The sequence below is a fragment of the Thermobia domestica genome, chromosome 13 (assembly GCF_964235325.1).
Source record: "Thermobia domestica chromosome 13, izTheDome1.hap1.1, whole genome shotgun sequence".
Taxonomy (NCBI): domain Eukaryota; kingdom Metazoa; phylum Arthropoda; class Insecta; order Zygentoma; family Lepismatidae; genus Thermobia; species Thermobia domestica.
In genome coordinates this window covers 139970597-139997222 of record NC_137466.1, presented here as the reverse complement: position 1 = coordinate 139997222, position 26626 = coordinate 139970597, and the positions used below count along the sequence as shown (strand labels likewise).

The window sequence follows — 26626 nt, the reverse complement described above, 5'->3', positions numbered from 1 at the left end:
TCTTTTTAAATATACAATAATAATGAATTATTTTCAACTTTTTATCGCTTTTATCATCAGTCTATATACACATCAAATTATATTGTAAATTGTTCGAAACTTAAATTACTCTTCACATTAACAGTTATTCTTTCATTCCAGCTCTGATTCGCCAAATTTACTCCGCCAACTGCGTGAATCATAAAACATGATTGATCTTCTAATAGGACTTACAGCATTGATCATCGCACTATACCTGTATCTTACATGGAATTTCGACTATTGGGCAAAACGAAACGTGCCCCATGACAAGCCTGTTCTTTTAGCTGGTAGCTTAAGTGATGTTATGTTGATCAAAGAATCAATTGGAGAGCATCAAAAGAAAATATATGACAAATTTGAAGGGCATCCCTTTGTTGGATTTTTCCTATTTAGACAACCAGCTGTTCTAATTCGAGATCCTGCCCTAGTGAAATCAGTTTTGGTGAAAGATTTTGAGCATTTCTTTGACAGAAACTTCGAGGCTGACGAAGATAATGATCCTTTAGTGGGAAGAGGCTTGTTCGGTTCGAAAGGAAATAAATGGAAATATCTCCGAAGCAAACTTACACCAACTTTTACCTCTGGGAAAATGAAGATGATGTTTCCATTAGTGGCAGAGTGTTCAGAGGAGTTTGGTGACTTAATTCTGAATCATGCCAAGAATGGTGACATCGTAGAAATAAAAGAAATAGCTGCAAGATATACCACAGATGTAATAGCGACTTGTGCTTTTGGCATTCAGTGTCATAGCTTAAAGAATCCAAATGCTGAATTCCGTGAAATAGGTAGAAAAGTATTGGCTCCAACAATTAGAAACATATTAATTGGCATTATACTCACATTTTGTCCACAAATAGGAAAATTCTTCCGTGTGAAATTTATCTCGACATGTTGTGAGACATTTCTGCGCTCTGCTTTCACTGATACAATGGAATTTAGAGAACGAAACAGCATTCATCGACCAGACTTTCTTCAGCTTCTTTTGGAATTGAAAAACAGAGGAATTGTTGATGATGATGGTCAAGAAGACAATGACAAAGAAGAAACAAATGATGTACAATATTCAAAGATTAATGGAAATGGTAAGTACCTAGTTTGATTGTTGGAGACGAGATATGGCGAGTGGTAGTGAGAAAGTGAATTTAATGAACATATTATAAGTTAAATAAGAGTTAGTGGTGCAATTTCATCACTTGTGCAGAAAAAACTGAACAGTTTGGTGAGATCTGTCCACATTTCTTGCAAATGTGGTTCTTTTAATCGACTTATGCTTGTTAGTTGTTATATTTAGGTGTTGTTATAAGTTAGGCCTAATTTTATTGATATCAATTTCTAAGTATATGAACAATTGTTCTTCTTCATTAGAATTCTTCATTAGATTCTTAACTCTCCTGAAATCATGGATATTTCTAACGAGGTTGAAATCTCCAATAATGACACTCAACCTCAGCAGGATTCGGAAACGGTACTTATAGATAACGTAAATAAAGGTAATTCTAAGGACATTCCACTATATACAAAACATCAAGATTATGAGGTTAACCTCTATGGTAATCATCACTCTGCATCGTTCTTTGTATTTCTGAAAGGTAACAACATGGAAATAGGAAAAAAGCATATTATGACAATAAGCAGGAAACTTTACTTAGCAGAAATTTCTGGTATCACTAAAATACAACCAATAGGTAGAAACCTCCTCAAAATCTCATTTAACACAGCTATTGAGGCAAATCAATTTTTAACTCATCCTATTCATAAAATGCAAGATTGGTCATCATTTATACCTAATCACGCCTTGTATTCCACGGGCGTAATCAAAGATGTGGACATAGACATATCTACAGAAGATTTATTGCAAGATCTTGACTCTGAAATACCGATAACATCGGCGAGACGAATTCTTCGTAAAGGGGAAAATGACACAAGAATTCCTACTAAAACAATTATACTCACTTTCAATTCTAGACAGTTACCAGCAGAAGTCAATCTTTATTTTCTCAAACTTCCAGTAGAACCATATATACCGGCAATCAGACAATGCCTAGGCTGTTTAAAATATGGTCATACGATACGTTCGTGTAAAGCTAGGATCCAATTATGCATAAATTGTGGCCAAAATCATACATCGAATGAATGCACCAACTCCCTACAATGTTACCATTGTAAATCGAATCATAAAGCAAATTTTGATCAATGTCCGGAACGACTCCGACAGAAAAGAATTGTACAATTAATGGCTAATTTACATATATCTTTTAATGAAGCAAGTACCTTAACAACTCTTCCAAAACAAACTCATACTTCTACAAGTGTCATGTCACATCATACACTTTATAGTGAAATGCTAAGACAATCTGTTGTTGACAATGTATCTTCAACGCCTAACAAAGGAATTACAAATCATTCATCTGCTTCTTCTACCGGCTCCGAAAATCATATTCATCCAAATTTTGACTCCTCCTCTACTACTTCAGCACCGCCGGAAAAAAGACGGAAAGGCACTAATAATGAACAATTTCCGCATTCTCAATCTAATTTAAACAGTAAAAGAAGTCACTTGCTCCCTGCAACGGTGCCTTCTACCTCTAATCTTCCATCTTACCATTTTCCACCCTTGAAGCATAATTCATCTAAATTTATATCTGATAACAAAAGTTCCTTTCGCATAAAAGGTAAAACACCTTTTCGCAATCTGCACGTACAAACTAGTCCGACTGAAGTAGTACACTCTGTTGACAATAACATTGTCGGTATTAATACTTCGGAATCTTCATCTGGCACAATTAACAAACGTCAAAATCATAGCACTCTTACTGAAACGGAACAACGTGCTCAGTTAGAGAATCGGGAATTATCCCGTCTTAATGACATTCTCAACAATCAAATAAAAGCTATAAAACAACTTCTTACAACAGCCTCTCTTAGTTTTACTAATGAACCTAATCCTAAAATATTGGATAATTTAATACAACAAGTTACTAGTATACTCAACACTAAATAACTTCTTAATGGCTTTACAATATTTTGAAAATCTATTACTTCTTCAATGGAATATGCAAAGTGCAAAAGGGAAGGGTTATGCATTGAATCATCTCATAAATTTATTTCATCCACATTTATTAATGTTACAAGAGACCTGGTCTAAACCTCATTTTATGCTACGTATTAAAAACTACCGGATCATCGAACAACTTCGTGAAGATGGGTATGGAGGTATTGCCATTGGCATCCGTCATGATATACCCTATACTGAACTCCCAATACATTTAACTCATAAACCTCATACCGTCCAAGTTTTAGGATTACAAGTACAAAATTTTAATTTTGCCAACATTTATATTCCTTCTTCGGTCACTGTTCAGTTAGATTTCTGGCAAGAACTATTTCATAATAATAATTTTGATGTCATAACTGGTGACACCAATACCCAAGGAATATGGTGGGGTGGAGTCCGTACTAACACAGCTGGACGACAATTAATCAAAGCTTTATCAACAAGTGATTATCTTCTTCTAAACGATGGTACACCTACTCGCATCTCGTATAATTTAGCTAGTGCTCCAGATATTTCCCTTATTAAAACAACTCATTACATTCATTCCTCATGGTATGTTTTTTACGACGCCCTAGGAAGTGACCATTTTCCCACTCTAACGGAAATATCAAGTTGTAAATTACCTTCTACTGAAATTAATCACATGTCTCTTTTCAAATCGAAATTATCTTATATTACCACAGCTGTACATTGGTGTTCATATGGCGAGTTTATTACTTCTTATTTACAAAACAATCAGTTGGTTTTCAATTTTCTTTTAGACAAACAGAAAGCAGCAAGAAATTTTGATAGTCTCCTTAAAATGGCAGTTTGTCATTCCAAACTTCAGTCAACAAATTCTTCTAAATTATTGCCTATTCGACGTCCTCTAACCAAACCTCCTTGGTGGACATTAGAATGCCAACAATGCATTAACCTCAGACAAAGAGCCTGGAAAACATTTCTGCACACCAAAGAAAAAGTTCATTTTATAGAATATAAAAAAGCGAATGCACTTACTAAAAGAATACTTCGTCAAACACAACGTCAACATTGGCAAGAATTCTGCAACAACCTTTCTTATCAAACTCCTAAAACTAAAATCTGGAAATTTATCAAACACTGTAAAAAACAATCTATTTCATCTGCACCAAATAAAATACAGCTCTCAGGAAATGCTTGGATCGAGGAATTTCATCAACAATTGACACCGCCTTCTGTGAATAATAATCGCCTCGACTTAATAACATATTTTTCTTCTCGCTCACACTCTATATTAGAACAGCCGTTTACAATGGAGGAACTGATTTCAGTTCTAAAATCATTAAAAGCAGACACAACCCCAGGTCTGGATGGAATTCATTTTAAACATTTAACATCTCTTCCTCCCGAGGGAATTGCAGCATTGTTGGAATTATACAATATAGTTTGGAAAACGTCACAAATACCGACCATGTGGAAACAAGTTTTGATTACTCCTATTAAAAAACATAACAAACCCATTGGCAAAGCAACTAGTTACAGACCGATAGCATTACTATCATGCTATTTAAAAACACTAGAACAGCTGATCCTCACCCGCTTACAATGGTATCTGGAACACAACCAGCTCTTACCCTCCAATATGACTGGTTTTAGAAAACATATATCAACAATAGATGCTATCAGCCCACTTATATTAGACATATGGACTACTTTCCAACATCGTCAATATCTTATGGCTGTAAGTATAGATCTTCAACAAGCATACGATTTAGTACAACTAGATATATTGATTAAAAAAATGGCACATCTAAACATTCCGGCCTCATATATCCGATTTGTGCACAATGTTCTTATAAATAGACAAATATATATTAAAATGAACAAGACATATAGTACCTCTAGACAAACTTCTCTTGGCCTTTTACAAGGCAGCAAACTCAGTCCTACTCTATTTAATATTTATATGGTGGACTTACTTCAAGCTCTCACAGGAATTGTTTCTGCGTATCTATATGCGGATGACCTACTTGTTTACGTAATCACTGATAATTTGCATAGTGGACGAAAAAAGCTGGAGCATACGTTGGGAAAAATTTCAGACTGGTGTCAGGAAAACGGTTTACTAATTAATTGGACCAAAACTAAATATATTGTTTTCACCAGAAAAAAAAAAAATAATAATAATTTTCCACCTCTACGACTTTCAAATTTTGAACTACATAGTACAACATATATCAAATATTTAGGATTATATCTTGACTATAGATTAACTTGGAAAAATCACCTTACTCAAGTTCTACAAGAATGCAAGAAAGTACAGGACATTCTTCGCAGCTTAAGTTCGAAAAAATGGGGCATTCATCCACATACATTATATACCATTTTTCAACAATGTATTGAAGCTAAGATTCTCTACGGAAGTATTATTTACTCCATTACAGCACCTCAGTTCTATATAGCTCTAGCAAAACTGCAGCATTCCACATTAAAAATCATACTTGCACAGCCTCAATTCTGTCCAAACAATGTTATCTTGGAAGAAACAAGTAGGTGAGAGGGGGGTACATTTGAACATCTGTTTTCGAATATTCGTTTTTGCTTCCAAACACTCAGTAAATTTCCTTATAGAACTGTAGCAAAAGCTAAAAATAATATACATTATATTTGCCACAAAATAGAGTAATTTGTTTGATCTTGTCATTCTATGCAAGGGCGCAGGGGGTGTCGTTCAAATGTACCCCCTTGGGGGGTAGATTGAAACAAGCATGGGGTAGATTTGAACATACGTGGGGCAGTTTTGAACAAACCATTATTTTACTACAATAATCGTTATTTTCAGCATTAATTCGTTTACGAACAACAAGGCTAATGTAACAAAGCAGCATTAACGGTTTAAGGTACAAGAATTAACCAATCGCGTATGGCAAGGAAATAATAATAATAGTAATAATTGCTGAAACATGTGTGCAGGCCCGTATTTGTATATTGTGCGCCTCTGTGCTCTAAATAATTTGCCTCCCCCTTCGGAAACACATCTGAATTAAGCTGAATTCATAGTTTTTGGGGTCGCTGATGTGAATAGTGACAGTTTTAATCCAATTCAACTTCAAGGTCATACTCAACTCCCGCTTGAGGCGGGCGAGAGTTTAAAAGTAATCGAAAACGACAGATATTAGTGTTGAATTCATAGTATTCGAGGTCGCTGAGTTTAACGGTATCAGTTTTCATGATGTTCAAATTCATCCTCATCCCTTTGGATGGAGGCGGGAAAGGATGACTTTTTTAAAATAATCAGATAAGCTAGCTAATTAGTAACTACTGTAATTAGAGCGAATTAAACATTTTCTCGCTTTTGCGCGGGACTCTGAGTGGAGTAGTGTTAAATATAAATTTATTGTGAATCTTAAAAAAAAAAATCCAAAATTTTGCCGCCCCCTAAATTGTGACGTTCTGTGCTCGAGACAGAATAGCAGTTACCTAAATACGAGCCTGCATATATGATGTACGTTATACGTTACACACACACATACATAAAAAGGATATGTGGACAACATATCTATAGGCGTAGGTGTGAAGAATTTTTTTTTTTAAATATGATCATCGAAGCATATCTGTGAAAATATGATTATGATTCACTTTTTAATTTAGCTCGTCATACCTGATAGGCTTAATGGAAAACCTATTACTACTAGCAATCTAAGAGATCTAAGAAATTACATTTTTTTCACTACTAACCGGGTACTGGACACAAAATTTATTCTACCCTAAAATTCTGCAAATCAACATGAAATGTCAGAATTTTTGCAGTACGCTTTGTCTCTCCAGAAGTTGTAGGGTTAGAAAGTCTACACACAATATCAGCAGTTGGCACTGAACATTTGTCTTCCTTGTCTGAGAACACAAACATGTTGCTGGTACTTATAAGTTTCAGAAAAGTATAGGTAGAACAATGTTCAAATGTGCCCCCTAATTTTTGTTCAAAACTGCCCCAACCGGCATGACCAAGCGCAATTTGGTAATACCCAGATAGTACAAACTATTGTGAAATACAAAGGGCAACATTAGATAAGTAAATTAATGTACTTGTTTCTGCAATGAATGGGAGATAATATCAAAATACAGGCTTCTGGCAAAAGTCTTACAAAACTTCAGAAAAATTCCAACTTTCCATCCCATAAATGTAAGAAAGTACTGCTGTTCATCAACAGTTACACTAAAATTGCAGATAACAGTTGACCGTCACGCAACGCAATTTAGCCAAACTAAAAATTTTGAAACCACCAGATATGCTATTATTTCTAGCCTGTTATCTTAAATGTTCAAAGGTACCCCTTGTTCAAATGTACCCCCCTCTCCCCTACGCTTCTTTTACCTATAAAAATGTTCAAATTGGCATGTAAATATCTTTTACTCAGACTCACTATTACTAATTCTCAGCTCTTCAAAAAATTGGACAAATTAGAAGTACAGAATAAACATAACAAGCTACCATATGGCTCCAAACTACCATGGCTCTATAAAGCTTTTCTATTTTTAAAAATCTTGCGTTCGAAAATTATCAAGCTTCCGAATCTACCATGCTTCAGTTTTGCATATGAAACCAATACGACTACTATCAAACCTATTTTTCCACCTTATGTTGATACTAAGAATAAACAGCTCTCTCAAAACTTAAATAAAAATATCTGGTATAGTGTTATAGATCGGTTTTCACCGAATATTGTTTTTCTACACAGATGCATCAAAAGTTGAACATAAACCTGTTGGTGTAGCAGTTTTTATTCCTCAACTAAAAATCACTAATCAACTGAAACTTCCAGTTTCAACAACCATTTTCGAGGGCGAAGCCTTCGGTATACGGCATGCATTATTACTGATACAACGTCATAATATCCAGCACGCATGTATATGTACGGATTCTTATAGTGTGTTGAAGGCACTTTCTTCTATTCATTGGAATATCAAATCTACTTGGACTTTACTTAACATCAAATCTATTTATCGCAAATTACTATCCATGGGTTATACAATAGAATTCATTCACGTTCTCAGTCATATAAACATAAAATCAAATGAAATCATTGATAACCTATCTAAAAAAGCAAGAGACTCAGGAATTATTGCCAATATCAAACTTCCCCCTTTAAATTTTAAATATTACATTGATCAGATGATTTCTGAACAATCAGACATATGGAAAAACAAAAACCGAACAGGTCCTGGAACTTATTATTGGGAAATTAATCCTGTTCGCTCTAACAAGTGGAAGGACCTGCGTTCTTGGTCTAGATCCAAAATTATTCTATATTATAGACTCAGGTTCAATACAGCAATCACACCTTACCTCTTGTACAAAATTCGTAAGAATACTTCACCTTTATGTTGGTGTAATGAACAAGTAGGCACTTTGGATCATCTTCTCTTTCACTGCTCTCTATTATCTAAACATAGGACAATAGTTATGAAAGTTTTACATCAACGCTATGGCTACGGCCCATTCTCAATTAAACAACTTTTGACAATAAATGATTTAGATATTTTACACTACATCATAATCTTTCTTCAAGATAATGGTCTTGCACTCTGAAAAATTGTAGTATGCTAATCCGGAATCTAATAGTAAATATTATAATTCAACATATAAATGTTTAAGCATTTTTTCTTCCGGTGGAAAAAAAAACGCTTAATTACACTGTACAAAGACTTATATTCTTACAAACATAATAGCAGAATTTTATTAACAAAATGAACCGTTACCCAAACTTATTCTCTCAATTTCACCGGAAAAGGCCTAATAACACACCTTGCAACTAACAAGCATAATTTTACATCGTTTTCTATATTAAGGACGTGGGTGAAACAGACTTAAGTCTGCACTCTTCAATTTTTAACACCTACTGTTAGGTGAAGTGGAAGTGGAAGTGGAAGTACCTAGTTGAATCTGTCATAAGAAAAAGAAATGTGATATTTTCGTGGAAATTGAGCTAAAGTTGTTTCTGTTCTACGTAAATAAGTGCATTTTTCTGTGTACAATATAGACAAGTTTAGAACCAGCACGGTTACCGAAGTGTAAGTGTTGCCAAGTAATTTTATATTTAGCTATGAGAAGGGCAAGTCTTTACTTTAGGCAAGGCAGTGACAACAACCGCTTCATCTGAACCGGTTCCCGCAGTTACCGTTACAGTTCTCAAGAATGAAAGGCAGAAAACAACATGCCCTGCGGGGCTCTAACCCGCTTTCACTCACTGACGCTCGCTCGGCAATACTATGTACGATCAGGATATGACTCCCTTGTCCAAAGTAAAGAGTTACCATCACGGGTACTCGTTCTTTGCATGGACTGAAGAATATACAAGAACACAGTGTATTTCGGGTTGTCTAACTTGGAGGGGTTCTGAGATATCCTACACTTGAAAGCAAATATCTTCCAGCCATTTATATCTACCGGATAAAATTAAAACTTCTAGTTCGTGATTCTTTTTGCTTTGTAACTACCAGAATTTATTATTATTTTCTGCTGAATTCAACAGACTCGATTTTTTATGATTATCTTCAGGGATTCTAGCGAACAGGCATAGTCCACAGAAATTGACCAAAAATTTCTCAAAGTAACAAGTCTTGTAATATATTTCTTACTAGTCGTAAATTGTCATGAACTAGAAATACTAATATAATAGTAAAAGTCATTTCTAAATACTAATGCTGATACCTCTAACTTCTCACGATTTTATGATATATACAATTGTACAATATCTGATTTAGAAAACTTTTGCACTAGTATTACAAGACGTCAGGGGCAGATCCAGGACGGACTTCTGGGGGGAGGGCGGTGGATTGTAATACTGCTACTTAGAGCCACTTTTAAGAGTTCCAAACTCTGAGATGGGTTTTATTAATATATAAAATAAAAAACTTTCGAAAGTTTTGCAATCGCCCCGATCGCCCCCCCCCCTGGATCCGCCACTGAGACAAGTAGTTTTGAGAAATCAGCTCCAGAAGAAGTTACAGCGAGAAACATCTCGTCAAAGAAAAGCCGGGATCGATTTCTATGGAAGTGCATATAGTTTAGATCCCAGGTAAAACTGTAGCTTCAAGTCCCATGTCGCCTCGAAGCTATAAAGAGAAGTTAAATGTTTAAACAAACGAGCAACCAAACGAAAGCTACAAGGAATAAATTTTCAAGTGTATGATGTTGTTTAACTCCATTTAATTAGATACGAAGCAGGCGTGGACTGACTCCATGAGAAGGGCGGTAGCACAGGTATTGAGAGGGTGCCATGCCAATTGGTCAGAGAGAGATATTATGTCATTTATACAGCGTGAATCATTAATACATACAAAAAATTTAAAAGTGGGTGCCTGAGGTGAAAACAAGGAGAGCAATCCTCTGCAACTTTACCTGTATCGGCATAGTTTTGGAGCTACAAGATGCTGAAAGCTTGGGAAAATGAACTTTACAGGTGTTTATTTCGACTATCAACAAATGCACTGCTAGCGGTCACTTAAATTTATAAAGAAGTAATCCTCCTCTTTCCAAAAATGCTCATTATAATATTAAGTAATGTGGAATAAAGGGATTCCCTAAAGGAAGGGAGAGATTCCTGGTTATTTTTTCAGATAAAGGTAGGTCGAAATGAGCTTGTATTGAAGCTCACAACACAACAGGCAACACTAATTCGTTTGAGCCAACTCGATATTTGAAATTACATTCTGGGATTTTTAGGATTTTGTGTCGTGTTGTGTATCGTTGCATAATTTTCATTAACTACGATACTCAAGCTTTTAACAAATGCGTGTGCCCCCTTTCTATTATTGAAGATATACTGTACATAATTAAAAATATATGTATCAAAGTTGTAATATTTATTAATATCTATGTCTTTGTTTTCTGTAAATATTAGCAGATACAACAAAACTGCAGATAGATGATCTTTTAGCACAAGCAGTTGGATTCTTTCTTGCTGGCTTCGAAACATCTTCCATTACAATGTGCTTTGCTCTCTACGAACTAGCAATTAACCTTGATATTCAGAAGCGTCTTCGACAGGAAATAAATACTGTTTTGGAAAATCATGAAAATAAATTATGCTACGAAGCCATTCAGGAAATGAAATATTTAGATCTTGTTGTTGCAGGTAAGAATAGTATATATGTACTTAGGATGTATAGAATAAAATGAAAATATGACTTACGAAGAAATTTGGCAGAGCATAAGTTATTGTTTTCGTAGTTGAAAACTTTTTCTGAATCAGATTTCAACTTTGCAAAAAGAATAAAATGTATGGGGCCATCCCATTAAACTCTTTCCCTCTCATTTCTTATATTAAATCATGTAATGCATAATTATAGTATTACCAAAACATATACAGGATGTTTCAAATTAATGTATACACTCTTAAAAATAAAATATGCCTTGTATCACTAATAAAAGCAGACAAGTATACAACCTCTGGTTGAAGTGAACCTTACGAACGTAAATGTTCAAAATAGCCATCTCTCACCGCAACACATAGTAGATAACGACGTATACAGAACAGAACGACAAATTGATTGTGTTCTCTTGATACAGCATCACAGACCTGCTCAATTTGCTTTCTAATATCTTCCAATGTTTTTGGCTTTCCGCTGTGCACTGTGTTCTTTACAGTTTTACAAAGTCTAAGAAGATAAAATCCAGAGATCGAGTAATTAGTCAGCAGGACTGCCTCTTCACTCTATCCATGTACCAGCAGGGATGTAATGGAGGGTATACGCGGGTATACGGCGTATACCCACCTCCAAGTTTAGGAAACTATCGTATAGCCACCTACAACTTAGGAAGTACGTGGGTATACGCTAAATTCGACTCATAGTAAACTGACTCAATTGGAAAACACTACTACTTTTCATGTGCTCTATTTCAAAACAAAAAATTTCACTGAACAGCTGGTCGTCAGGCTGTGGTCGCGAATTATGTCTATTAAAAAAAAAGTTTGCGTTTTCGGGGTGTGGGAATCGAGTTTTCTGATAATCCCTTCTATAATGGAAAATATCACTCTGAACCTGCAGTGGTTTTTACTCACGATGTCACATGTGCTGTCCTTACCTTCTGAAAGCTGACCTCTGGTACTATAATAAAATAAAGCCAAGCTCTTTCTAAATGTTTTTCTTGGAAACTCTTTTGTTTCTAAAGATCAGTGGGAGATAGAGTTGAGTGGTGAGGAAGATAAGGAGTAGGGCGTATAACTAGGTGGTGACATTGACGTTGTTCTATTTTGACATAGCAATGACCACAGTTTTCATGCCCTCTATAATCCAAATTCAAAGTCTACCTCTTGGATACAATTTGTGCAAGGCAATACGGCATGGAACTAGTTCATTTCCAATCTTGTAAGGAGGTTCCTAAAAAATGAGTCTTTACTTTAGTTTAAGGGTTAAGAGGAAATTAAATGAACATATTTGCACCAAGAAATCGTTGGCTCTCATAAAAATAACAGAACAACGTAACCTATCGTCAGTCTAGCTGAAGCTTTCACCGTCGTTCCCAATACCATCAAATACAACAGCGAACTTCGGATTAGTACTACTCATTTGTAGCCGCAATTGACATCGAAGAAAGTGGTGATTGATTTTCATATATACTCAGCAGCTAGTACTAGTAGTAGTTTTTCTGCAATCTACCGGGCAAAACAACAACAACAAAAAAGGATGGGGCAAAAATAAAAATGTTTCTTTGTTGTTTCGTTTTCGTTCAGATAAAAAAAAAAATTGAAGAAAATTTGTTAACAGGAGGGGGTAGAAAACAAAAGTCAGGAAAGACCTAGCGTATGAGCATGTCAGAGCAATCTTCGAACATTTCAGGAGAGCCGTCACTTGTAGTAGCCGAACTTCATTTGCTTAATAGTGTTTAAACTTGGGGGGGGGGGGGTTGGCGAGTGCTAGAAAATTGGTTAAAAAGGAAGACAGGCAATAGCTGTGTGAATTCCGTTGACGATAACGTAAAAGCAAAGATATCGAGAAATAGGGAAGAAAAATCCAAAGAACAAGTTAATTTGCTAACTACTACTTCAGAAAAAGACGTAAGTACATTTATTTATTAATTTATCGATTTCACATTATAAAGGTTGTTATGGCATCTCCGACTTGATGACGAAGATGTCAGAGGGATAATGTCCTTCGTTAAAGACATTGCAAAGGAGACTAATTGGGACCTATAAGTTAGTTAGGCACTATTCCGATATTTGCGTGGTGCGAATGAAGAAAATACTTTCAAGATAGCTGATCTGCAAAGGGATTACCACACCTTCACCGATTTATTATTATTATTATTATTATTATTATTATTATTATTATTATTATTATTATTATTATTATTATTATTATTATTATTATTATTATTATTATTATTATAGGAATTTACAACTGTGTGAACGACCCAGTTTTAAATTTAGCTAGAAACAACTGTGCGAGTAATTCTATTTTTAAAAAAAATTGATAGCCGGCCATCCTTACTGTTCTTTCCAAGCTTTTCTTTGACAGATTAAGTGAATGCTGGAATAGTACATCAGCTTATAACTTCGGGCAGCATCCTTTTCAAATCCTTTTGTCTGACAGTGTACTCAAGGTTTAATAAGATGTGAGACTTATCAATCTGAGAAAATGTTTGATCACGGAAATTGTAATCTACCTAGAAAAGCCAGACTTGTGGGTTTTCTTATTTGCTTCCTCGGTTTTAATTTAAAAAAAAAAATCTTAAAAATTCTAATTTGAATTTAAAAAGTGGAAAAGCTCCCATTTTTTAGTTTACAACTTTATTTCTTTTAGGAAAGACTTTTAGGAGGAAAGCATTTTTTTGCCTTTATCTATTTTTCGTTTTTTTTTCCCCAGGGTGTATATTTATTTTATTTTATTTCATTTATTTAACAATCACCAGATACAGCTAAGAGGCCATTTTATATTGGATACCTAACAACAATAACAACAATGGAAAGGATTTGGGAAGATATTGGTCATGGCCTGTTTAGTACGTACTATCCCGGGATTTGCCTGGTGGGACTGAGGAAAACCAGTCAGGATGATCGACAGTGGGAATTGAACCCACGACCTCCCAAATGCGATGCGAACGCTTTAGCAGTTGAGCTATTTCGCTCAGCAAAATTGTCGTTTGTGATTTTTTCTTTTTGAATTGCTCCTGCGGAAAACTTGAACTTCGACCCGAAAGAAATTACTGGACTAAAGTTTTAGATGGGTATATCGATACTACCCGACTCTTAACTTCGGAGGAGTTTTAGATGGGTATATCGATACTACCCGACTCTGGCATCAGGGCTTAATTCAGCCATACATTGGCTTCGAATTGGAAGAACAACCATTTCTACAACCTGACCTACTTCCGCAGAGTTAGATACGGTCTTAAATTAACCTATGATACTGTAAGTAATCTTTTTCTTAGTCCCTGGTTAGTAGGTTAAATGGCTCGATAACTATTCTCCAAAATGTAGCTCTCCACCCAGATTTTTATTTTTGTTACTTCATATGCATATTCTGCTTGTTCAAACCTTAATAGCGCAAAGGCAAATAAGTGTTAGAGAAAGCGTTGTGGTGAATTTAAGATAAAACCACACCTGTCAGGAAATACCAAATTCAAGAGTATGGAGAAAGTAGATACAGTATTTCACAAATTAAGTTAAGGTCTCATACATAATTGTGGATTAAATGGAGCAAGGTACAGTATTTCACAAATTAAGTTAAGGTCTCATACATAATTGTGGATTAAATGGAGCAAGGTTTAATTAAGTCTTGCGTTATTTCCCGAATATCTTGAATGTGGTATTTTTCGAAAATACAAGTATGGTTTCTCCTGAAATTCACCATACTACAGCTTCTTCTAACACTATTAATATTTGAGCAATTAATGCTCAAAATTCAATTTTCTGCACTTTCCGGCGCTCGTAACTCGAAAAGAGCGCCGCTTTCGACTTCGGGGTAAAACTTCCTTTTTGCTTGTTTTCGTGTCTAGTTTCAATCCCCAAACGCTGTAATAGAAATTATGAAACACCCTATATTATATATATATATATATATATATATATATATATATATATATATATATATATATATACGAGGGCTATCCAGAAAGTAGATTACGTTTTCGTCTGTGTCCGCTAGGGGCGGGGCTAGCGCGGCCATCTTGGGGTCAGAGCGTTGCGCAGTTCAGTCGGCATCTAGTCGTGCTAGTGAGAGGTTCGTGCTGTGCTCCGTTAAGATACTGTGACGGTTTGAAATGTCTGCGTTAATTGAAAATCCCGCGAGCTGCGAGGTGCGTGCAGTAATAAGGTTTCTGACAGCAAAAAACTGTAAACCGATAGAAATCTATCGGCAGCTGTGTGAAGTGTATGGGGACAACATTATCACTGAAGGTGGAGTGCGACAGTGGGTCATAAGATTTAAAAATGGCCGAACCAATGTTCACGACGAAGATCGAAGTGGGAGACCCAGCAAAGTGACTGCCGAACTTGTCGAAAAAGTCGATGTTAAAGTCCGTGAAAATCGAAAGTTCACAATAACGGAACTTTCTTTGAGTTTTCCACAAATTTCGCGAAGTTTGTTGCACGAAATCATCAGCGAAAAGCTTGGTTACCACAAGTTTTGTGCAAGATGGATTCCAAAAATCTTGACAGAGGACCACAAAAATCAGCGAATGGCTGCAGCGTTGCACTTTTTGGACGCCTACAATAAGGATGGTGACTCTTTACTCGATCGCATCGTTACTGGTGACGAAACATGGGTGAAACACGTGAACTGTGAAACGAAATTGCAATCAATGCAGTGGGGGCACACAGGTTCTCCCCAAAAACCCAAGAAATGCATGCAAACAATGTCGGCAAGGAAGATGATGGCGACTGTTTTTTGGGACAGAAAAGGTGTGATTTTGGTGGACTTCCTGGAAAGAGGCACTACAATAAACGCTCAAAGGTATTGCCAAACTCTGCAAAACCTCAGAAGAGCAATTCAAAACAAGCGCAGAGGAATGTTGAGCTCTAAGATCTTGTTGATTCACGACAACGCCCGGCCCCACACGGCAAATGTCACGCGTGAAGTTCTTGAATCTTTTCAGTGGGAGTTATTTCCTCATCCGCCGTACAGTCCCGACCTGGCGCCGAGCGACTTCCACCTATTCCCAGCAATGAAGAAGTGGCTGGCTATGCAGCGTTTTGATGACGACGAACAGCTGCAAGAAGAGGTAACGAAGTGGTTGAAGTCGCAGGCGGCCGAATTTTTCGACGAAGGAATTTCCAAGCTCGTACATCGCTACGATAAATGCCTTAATTTGAATGGTGACTATGTCGAAAAGTAGTATTTGTGTGTGGCTTTCATCTGTATATAATAAAATTTGTTTCCTATACTTTGTTGATTTTTTATTCCAAAACGTAATCTACTTTCTGGATAGCCCTCGTATATATATATATATATATATATATATATATATATAAAGTGTGTGTGTGTGTAACAAAGGATGGAGCGTATACCCATCTAAAATATTAGCATTACATCACTGTGTACCAGGAAATGTGCCGTCAAGAAAATCTTTCACATCAAGATAAAAACGGAGTAATGCTCCATCCTGTTGAAGGTAGTACCCATGGTGGAAAGACTACACCATGGTAGTACCTATCATCACTGTCAAAAAAAAAAAAAAAAAGAATTGGTGTCTTTAAGGTATACAACACTACAAAAATTGTATACCTATTTGCTTTAATACCGAAATATTCTGTTTTAAATAGTGCATACTTTAATTTGAGATAGCCTGTATTTATGAAATGTAAACAAAATTACAATAGTTTCTGGAAATCTTAGTCCGAATAATGAAATATTGAATTTCTGAAATATTACCAAACACTGAATAATCTGCGATGTGTCATCCAAAATCAGCGGAGAGGGATGTTACGCTCTGAAATTCTTTAATTCATGATAATGTCCGCCCAAATAAAGCTGCTCGTACTGTTGAGATAATTCAAAGATTTTGATGTGATATATTCAATCAACCCCCCCCCCTTACAATCCCGACCTTCCCCCACCGATTTCTTTCTTTTTCTTCAATTGACCAAGTGGTTTACATCGAAGCAAAGCAGTACGTCAATTCTGGACTGACTGCACTCTCAGACGGCAGATTTTTACACAGAGTGTATACGAAAGCTTGTGCCACGTTATCATAAACGTCTGGAAGTTCATGATGACTGCTTCGAAAAATAGTCAAGTTATGAACTTGTATATCAACCACAATAAATGTCTTCTATCATTTTCTTATTTTTAAAAAATGGCCATTTTTCTTGACATGCGACTAGTATTAAAATACACCAAACAGTTCACTACATAAAATCTAAAATGTGTTTAATTATATTCATCATGAAAGCTTAAGTAACATGGTATCTTAATAAATTTACAACAATAGCTACCAACAATAAGTTTATATATTTCATCCAAAAAATAATGCACATCATCAGAACAGAAGCTAAAATAAATAAACACATCCGTATATATATTAATGAAAGCAGGAAACAACCGCTTTATTTTACACGTCACAATCTTCTGTAGGTGCGAATTAAACAAGTTACAAAGAGTGAAAAAGTGGACTGACTAGACCCAGACTCGAACTCGGAAATGAAATGAAATCTTTAAGTTTTACGTCCCACGGTTATGCCGGTTAGGCTAAAGGAGACGGTGATGATGAGAGATGAGTGAAACGGTGGAATGAAGAAAGTGGGAGGAAACGGGAGAACCCCGAGAAAACCCACGAGCACGGTGTTTGTCCACCACAAAGTTCACTTGGCGGGGGCTGGGATCGAACCCGGGACCCCAAGCACCAGAGGTGAACGCTCTACCACTGAGCCACCGCGCCCCCCTAGACTCGAACTCGGGATCTCCGGCATACCCAGTCCGCGGTCTGAATAGAGAGCACCGACCGCAGGAGTGAGAGTGTGTTTGGCTGCTCTGGGAAGCGTAGTGGTTAACGCGTCGGCACGGTATGTCGGAGATTCCAGGTTCGAGTCCCGGTCCAGTCAGGCTACGTTTTCACTCTTAGTAAGTTGTTTACATCTGTATATACTTGAGAAAAAAAAGACAGAAAAAAAACGAAACAATTAGGGACTCAAGAGAAATACTTGAATGCATTGCGTTAAGATGAACAGTTCATTATTTTTACATCTAAGATCAAATGGGCAACTTGGGTGTCAAGTGGTCTAAGGCCGAAAAATGGATTCGCTTCTATACATGGGGGCCTTTTGTAAAAGGTATTGTAAACAGCAATTTATTACACCACAAACTTCATAATTATGAATCTGATTGTCAACATAACAGAAATACGAATTTTCTTAAAATGATAGACTTCAAATTTCTCTCCTGGAAAAAAATTCCAGTTTTGGACTTAGGCTACTTTGTAATGAATCGTCTTAAATAGTTTGAAAAGCTCGAAATATATGAGCCTTTGCGTGCTATTTTGGTATGCTTATTGCGCTTCGTCATTCCTAAGTAACTGATTACACTCGCGCATTATCTCGTATACCCAAAACTCGACCCAGTGGATCCATAAAATAATAATAATAAGAAGAAAAGATACTTTTCACTTTCTTCAGTAGCCGGCATACTCATATATATATCTATACATAGGTTGTTTCAAAACAACACCGACAACGTTTGGGAGTGACACCAAGATAAGACAAAAAGTATAGACCAACTTGGGTGCGGGTGCACAAATGCTTCCTTTCGGAGTTATAGGCTGCCGAAAACATGAAAAAAAAAAAAAAAAAAATGAAATTTAAATGTCTATAGCTCCAATGCTATGGGACCTACCGCAATCGGGTCAAGACTACACTTAGAAATTAATATGTGCGCTATCCAAAAATATTTGTTTCGGAATCCTTAGGTACTCGTGCAAGAATTTTTATAGAAGCAGTTTGGCTACAGGCATATAATTTAAAGCACTCACTAACTACCTTTATAAAAAGTTTTGCGAAAGTACTACAGGATTCTAAAACAAGGATACTTGGATAGGGCACATACTAGTTCCTACGTGAAGACTTGACCGACTACGGTAGGTCCCATAGTTTTGGAGCTATGGACCTTTAAAGTTCATTTTTTCACGTTTTCGGAAGCCTATAACTACGAAAGGAAGCATTTGTGCACCCAAGTTGGTCTATACTTTTTGTCTTATCTTGGTGTCAGAAATCACCTCCCAAACGTTGTCGGTGTTCTTTTGAAACACCATATATATATATATTAATTCTGTAACACTCTCAAGCAAGCTATTAGGTAAGTTGTTATTGCGAACCATGTAACATACAAATACAAAATCTGGAACTAATGATAAGGATTCCTTCATCTGTTGCGACTTCTTTAGTATTTCAATATCATAATCACTCTTGGAACCAACCTCAAGCAAGAACTCAAATGCCGTGGCCAGATTTTCGTACTCGAACAAAGTTTAAGAGTTTGTTACAAGAATTTCTTAATATTGGCATCAGTGCCTTGCTTGCTTGAGTGTTACAGAATGAATATATATATATATATATATATATATATATATATATATATATATATATATACATGGTGTTTCAAAACAACACCGGCAACGTTTGGGACGTGATTCCTGACACCAAGATAAGACAAAAAGTATAGACCAACTTGGGTGCACGAATGCTTCCTTTCGGAGTTATAGGCTGCCGAAAACGTGAAAAAAATGAACTTTAAAGGTCCATAGCTCCAAAACTATGGGACCTACCGTAGTCGGGTCAAGACTTCACTTAGGAACTATTATGTGCCCTATCCAAATATCCTTGTTTCAGAATCCTGTAGTACTTCCGCAACAACAATAAATTGAGAAGCAGCATGATGTGCTATATAATAGAGATGTCTTTTCGGTTAGTTTTGGTGTTAAACTTCTCGTTCTTCTAATCATTTGTAATATCCAAAAGATTGGAGAAAGTTCCCATTTGTTAGGATGTAAGAACAGTAGATATATAATTTATAATACACATTTAAACAGAAATAGAATATCATCGGCATATCACAAACGATGGATGAACTTAATTGTTTTTGCTTCCAATAACTGCCACTTACAATTATATAACTGAATAATAATGCATAATATCTAAGACAAAATAGTCTTTATATCTACGTCTGTTATAATGATTCTCCCATTGCCAATCCATCATAATGTTTATAAAACATCACCTTAGGTTTTTTTTTTTTAAAAAAAAATAAATAAAAGTATCGAACCTCTAACAACTAATTATTTCAAAAGCCGATCTCTTACGTTATAATAGGAGAGATAAAGTTCAATTGAGGCCGACTCTAACGGCATTGAAAGACATTATTACTAACCCAGATCATTTAGATTAAAGTTCATTAATGATTCGGAAAAGTAAATTCTATTTCCATCTATTAGAAAAATACTATTACGGTAACCACCTCTGAACCCAGAATCATGCCAAATAGCACACAAATAAGTTGCTGTTATACTTGTGCTTCTCTGGGAAAAAAAAAAAAAAAAACTTCTTTTTAGTTTTTATTCTTCGTACTTTTGTCTTCCTTCTTTCCTAAGGATAAGCATAGATTTTTGCCAAAATATGTTGGCTATGGTGTTATTTTAAGTCTATTAAAAGACTATGTTGTTTTGGTTTCATCATTAGTTTGCGTCTTTATATCACAATGCAACTTGACTGCCTCACACATTTTACTAAGAATAACAGTCACTAACATTTGTAAGTACCTGGGATTTTCCCAATGCACACAATTAAGATTAGGGGTTGCTAATATTGACTGAAATATTTTTATGTGATTTTTTCTCTTGATAACTTCTTTCATATTTATGTTTATGATTACAGAAACCCTTAGGAAATATCCACCACTTCCCTTCCTGGATCGAGTATGTACGAAGGATTACAAAATCCCTGGAAGTAAAATTGTACTTTCTAAAGGGTTTCCTATATACTTACCTATTCTTGGAATCCATTTTGATTCTAAATATTATCCAGATCCTCAAAGATTTGACCCTGAAAGATTTACTGAGGAAAACAAGAAAACCAGACCCAATTACACATATATGCCTTTTGGAGAAGGGCCTAGGAATTGCGTAGGTAAGTTTTTGTTGTTTTCTCATGATGCAGCTAATACGCGTTAAATTTAGGAATATTAACCAATTATTTTCGAGTTTCAATCTAGAGGTCTTAGAAAGATTATTGATCCACGTTTGATTTCGCAAATCTTAATTTCAGGATTGCATTTCGTAAATATCCCTATTAAACAATGAGGAAAGAAATCTTTATAATTAAAAAAAAAAAAAAAAAAGTTTACGTGTAAGTTCTGTTAAAATTAAAACGATTCATTTCTTCTAATGTACACAATCTTCTCATAGAAATATTACCAGTATCAATTCTTTGTTTCGTAGTTTTTTTTTTTTTTTTTTTTTTTTTGAAAGATATATTTCTGTCAGTATATCTCAAATTACAAATGTTACTTACAAGGTAATAAAAATCTATAAACAGTATTGTGATTTCAATATTCCTTAAAAAATATGATGAATGATAAGTCAGTAACTAATGACAATCACACATGATTAAGTAAGCGATTTACCCTTTGTAATTGTTTCTTATTAGGTAATCGTTTTGGTTTGATGCAGACCAAAGTAGGACTTGTGAGTGTTTTGAGAAGATGTGAAGTCGTGATGAGTCATAAGACTCAGAAACCACTTGTCTTCGACAAAAAATCATTTTTGTTATCGCCTGAGAAAGGATTATTTCTAGGACTTAAACCTCTAAACATTTAGTACATAAAGACTTTTACAATCATATTTCAACTGAATTTGAATCTCGCCTCACGATGTAAAGCATCCTACTTATAAGTGTATATCGGACAGCGTGAGTATACACGTTTGACTGTAGACCCAAACTGACATAGAAGGAACATATTGGTATAGGATATATATCCAAGGACAGTATCACACATAGGAAGAAATGGATTCAAGTGCTCGACTATCATTTGAATAACATTTTTTGATGTTACAATAATTTCATTTTACATCGGTTTGCAAGTATATATATATATATATATAAACCGAAAGAAGGCGGAAGTTGAACTCCGAAATCCAGGTCCTTTGAGTGCGATCCTATCATAGGACAGTTCTATTGTCACAAAAACAATTATGACTACATTACAACGGAAATGTATAAACTAGAATTTGTGTGTATGTGATAATATTTTGATGTACAAATAAAATTCATGTTTTGCAATTTTGTTTATGTAGGAGTAAATACATCAAATATTAAAGTTATATGGTCAAATCAAAATACAGCAACATTTACGTCACTTTTCGAAATTAGCATCGTTTTTTTTTTTTTTTTTTTTTTTTTTTTTTTTTTTTTTTTTTTTTTTTAAGTTTAAATCTGTGCAAATAATAAATACTAATTAAATGTAACTTAAAGACTTTTCAAAGTACTATTTCTTTCTTTAAGAAGCTAAACTGACGTATGACAAGTATTAACTTGGACTAAGCTTGGTATACGTCTATCATTGCCAAAATTTTCAATGAGAACTTTAATCTTCCTCAACAGTGTTTTCTTAAAGCACCGCCTTCAATATTTGGCATCAATTGTTATAGTAAAGAAGTACAAAACAAAAACCTTTCTTCTAGAAATAAAAATATATACCTCGCCATTATCAGTATTAAAAGTTACACTCTCATATATCTGAACTTTCATAAAACCACTCTCAATTTATCCACTAAAAATTTGGCCTTCAACTTAAGGTATCAGTAGTTTTTCTTTTCTTATTTTTGCGATGTTCATTTACCAAATAACAATTTGGTTTAAACATTCTCTGTTTTACAGTTACAGACAAATACATGGAAAAATGACTTTATAGGCGTTCCAATTAACACACTGTGTAAAATAACTAGTGGAAGTGTATCACCAATTATATCATGTGTTAAGTGAGGAAAAGGAATATTAGTTTGTCAATATAAAAGCAGTAGGAAATCTATTGAAATAGGAGTGCATCACACTATTCACAAATGGAAGATTTAGTACTGTTTATTATTCTCAAGGTTGCAACGTATAGTACATCTGCATGAATTTGAAAGTATAACTTTTACAGAACCACTCTGAACTTCTTATTGAAATTACTCAAAACTTTCAAATTCAGAGGAATTTGCATATACAAAGTGGATACAAAGTTGTTTTCTTCAATATGTGAAAAAATGTTTGTTTTGGGGTATGCGACTTTCTGCTCAACCCGTATTTTTATATCAAGAAGAAAAGTTTTTGTGTGATACTTCTATACCATAACGATTGATGCCATGTAATGTGATTAGGAGATTGGAGGCAATGTTTCAAGCAAATGCCACTGAATAAGATGGAGTTCCCACTGGATATTTTGGCAATTATTAAATGATAGACGTACATATCAAGGTTAGTCTAAGTTAATACTGTATATTCCTGTTTTGGAATATACTACTTTTTTGAAAAAAAGAAACTGCCACAACTAAATTGGTCATAGTAAAAACAAAATATGTGACAGTGACACTATCGCAGGAATTTAGCATCAATGGATTTAATTCTGTTTACTTACCTAAACCAGGGGTTTTCAAACTTTTTGCAGTTGAGGCTCCCCTCAACCACCAAAATCTGAACGCGCCTTCCCAGTCTAAAACGAAACGTATCAACAACATAAATACATGTGTCCCTAAAAGAAAGATTATCACTATGATAAACTATGTTTCATTTGTTAATCACTAATGGAAATATCTCATTAGCACATTGGAGATATATTGTACACTGACTACATTTTTTAATGTTATTAGCCAGTGTTAATAATTATAAATTGTGGTTAGTCAAATATTGATGTTAAAATTGAAAAATACGAGCAGAGAAGGAATTTAAATAATAAAAACCGACACATTTAAATGTTGAGCAAAGACAATGAGATGTATGAGTTTGTTTTGAGTCACTCAATTTTGGCGTATATTTTGAAATGTCAAGACGCAAGACGGCTTCGACCAATGAAAATAAAACAAATAAGACTATTTGTGAATGGCGGTAGTACTTTAGAAAGGATTAAGACTCAAGAATCACCCCAAAAATAATAACAGAAAATTACGAAAAAGAAAATATCAGCTCTCATGGCGTCATGCGAAATTTCAGAGACATACTATTCTACAGAGAGAAACTAGATGATCGTTAGTGGCCATCTAACAAGCATTATACACGTTTAAGCTAAAGGTGAGAGGGTCATCCCTGATTTTATGTGGAACAGAGGTGATACAAAGAGGGAGATACACTATGTATTACTAAAGAAGAAGGGTGTAGAGTTAAGTATGAGTGTTGCATTATAAATATGTTCCTTTGTAGAATCTGTTTTAAAAGTCCTCATGCCGCCCCTGACAGGGAGGTGCGCCGCACAGTTGGAAAACCCCTGACCTAAACAGATGAATTTTTCAGTGTTAGTTTTTCTGATGTTAAAACACTATTTTTCATACACTTGTCTGTCTGTTCACCGCTCGCTAGTCGTTCCAAATAACGTCTGCTTAGTGATCGCAAATACTCCATCGTTAGTTATACGTTTTATCGAAAATGTTTACCAGACAAGTTATAGATGCTGCTCATTTATCTATAAATCTATTAAAATAACTGTAATGACTGAGAAAAACAAAGTTTTGTTTTGTTTCTGACTGAAAAAAAAAAAAAAAAACAATCTGGTAGGATTAGAATTAGGGATTTCTGGGTTTTCGACATCTATGACCATGTTATCCGTCACACTACCCGGGTAATTCGGAAAAAGAAAGGAATGGGGAAGGAAGGAAGCGGCATGAAACCATTATTAGATACCATCCGGGTATTTGCATGGTGTGAATGAGGAAAACTTCACTCAGGATGACGCCTGAAAAAGCGTTTCACACTTTTTCGACTGTCCCCCCACCGGAATCGAAGCCGGGACTGCTTGCACCAAAGGACAAAGCGTTAGTGATTACGCTACGCGTGACATTTTGTAACTATTGGAATTCTTATACAAGATTGGAATCGCATATATATATATATATATATATATATATATATATATATATATATATATATATATATATATATTACTTGAAAAAAACTGGGCATGCTTCTCTAATTTAAAATAAGATTTGTTTAATAAATTCCACACTATGATACACCGGTAATTCCGGTGCCTCTCCAAGATTTTTTTAAAAGTAATTTCTCCTAGCGTAGCGTCTTCGCCCGTAACGTTGAGATCACGTTTGATTCAGGGTTGTTAATGGTACCGCAACCAATAGGCGTAAAAGGTTCTACTGGGTTTCGATTTCTAATCGAAACCGATTTTCCTGAAAGAAAAACGATCCTCGGTGCGGAACAAAAACAATTTTCTGATTTTTTTTTAACTATTTCGAACCTAGTGCTGAAACCAATTTTCGGAGAAAATTTGCCCTGGTTCTAGAACCGAAACCAATATTGAAGTGAAAGTAAAATTACCGAAGAAAGAAAAATAGAATTTCTAACAAAAACCACTGAAGATCGTTCCCTTGAGTTACTATTTCACAGTTTTCAACATCGTGTGCAGCTTGTAACATTCTCAGGCTAAAGGTATTTGCGAATGGTGATGTCAAAATGTATTTCAGTTTTCTTCTCTCGAAACACATCGAATTATAGTGTTTCTGTTCCGTGAACACAACCGGTATGTTGACATGTATTTCGGTTCTCTTCCCACAGCAGACCGGAACACTTTTCAGTTTCGTGACAAGAATCAATATGTTGAAATATATTGCGGGTCTCTTCCCGGAGCAACCCTAATTAAAATATTTATTTAGATTCCTTTATCATTAACAATCCTAGTTTGATACCTGGCGAATGTACGTCACGTCTCATGTTCAGGAACTTCAATAGTAAAAAGGAAATTATAATTAAGCAATCAATCAACTTTCAAAGAGAAGGTTGGTGGCTAGATTTTTTCTTTAAAACATAACTTGCCATATACAAGTGCTATCGTTTAATATTCTTCATATCTAAAAGTAATTATTTAATCAATAAACACTTGTAACAGCAAATTGATATATTTACAAAATAAATCATTATCCTCAACAAAAGTTGTAAAAATAGAAATATAAAGTAATAAATAGCTCTAATACAAATATAACAAAATACCAACACTTTTCAATAGAGAAACAGTACATTTTGGTTTAAAAAATACGCAAGCAGTAGTATACAAAAAATATATGCATGAAGATTTATACAATTAAATAACAGATTAAAACTAAAAACTAATTCAACAAAATAGTTCGTGGTAACTTAAAACTTCGTGTTATACACAGTCCTGATGTCTGATATGCAATTATACAGGAAAAAAGTAACATCTACATAGTGTGATGAATCAAGTCTTCCCCAGGCCATTCGTGTTCGCGGTGACTATTAGCCTTTTACTTACATAATTTCTAATTATTATCACCGCTAGCAATATAGTGATAATATTAGTGTTCATGTTTAGTTTTGTATTGCAATGATTGCCTCTTCTTTAGTATTTGCTCTGTGAATGCACATAATCGATAATGAGTAATTT

The 26626-nt window shown here is 35.0% G+C and overlaps 1 protein-coding gene across 1 annotated transcript in view; it reads left to right on the top strand.

Moving 5' to 3' along the window:
- Positions 1 to 22305, top strand: part of LOC145668584 (cytochrome P450 6k1-like) — a 31226-nt gene extending 8921 nt beyond the window's left edge. The window contains exons 2-5 of the mRNA XM_081736594.1: positions 142 to 1103; positions 10942 to 11175; positions 20902 to 21153; positions 21673 to 22305. Of these exons, the coding sequence (XP_081592720.1) occupies positions 188 to 1103; positions 10942 to 11175; positions 20902 to 21153; positions 21673 to 21842 (1572 nt within the window). The 5' untranslated portion in view covers positions 142 to 187 and the 3' untranslated portion in view covers positions 21843 to 22305. The remainder of the gene's footprint in view (positions 1 to 141; positions 1104 to 10941; positions 11176 to 20901; positions 21154 to 21672) is intronic.
- Positions 22306 to 26626: the final 4321 nt, after the last annotated feature.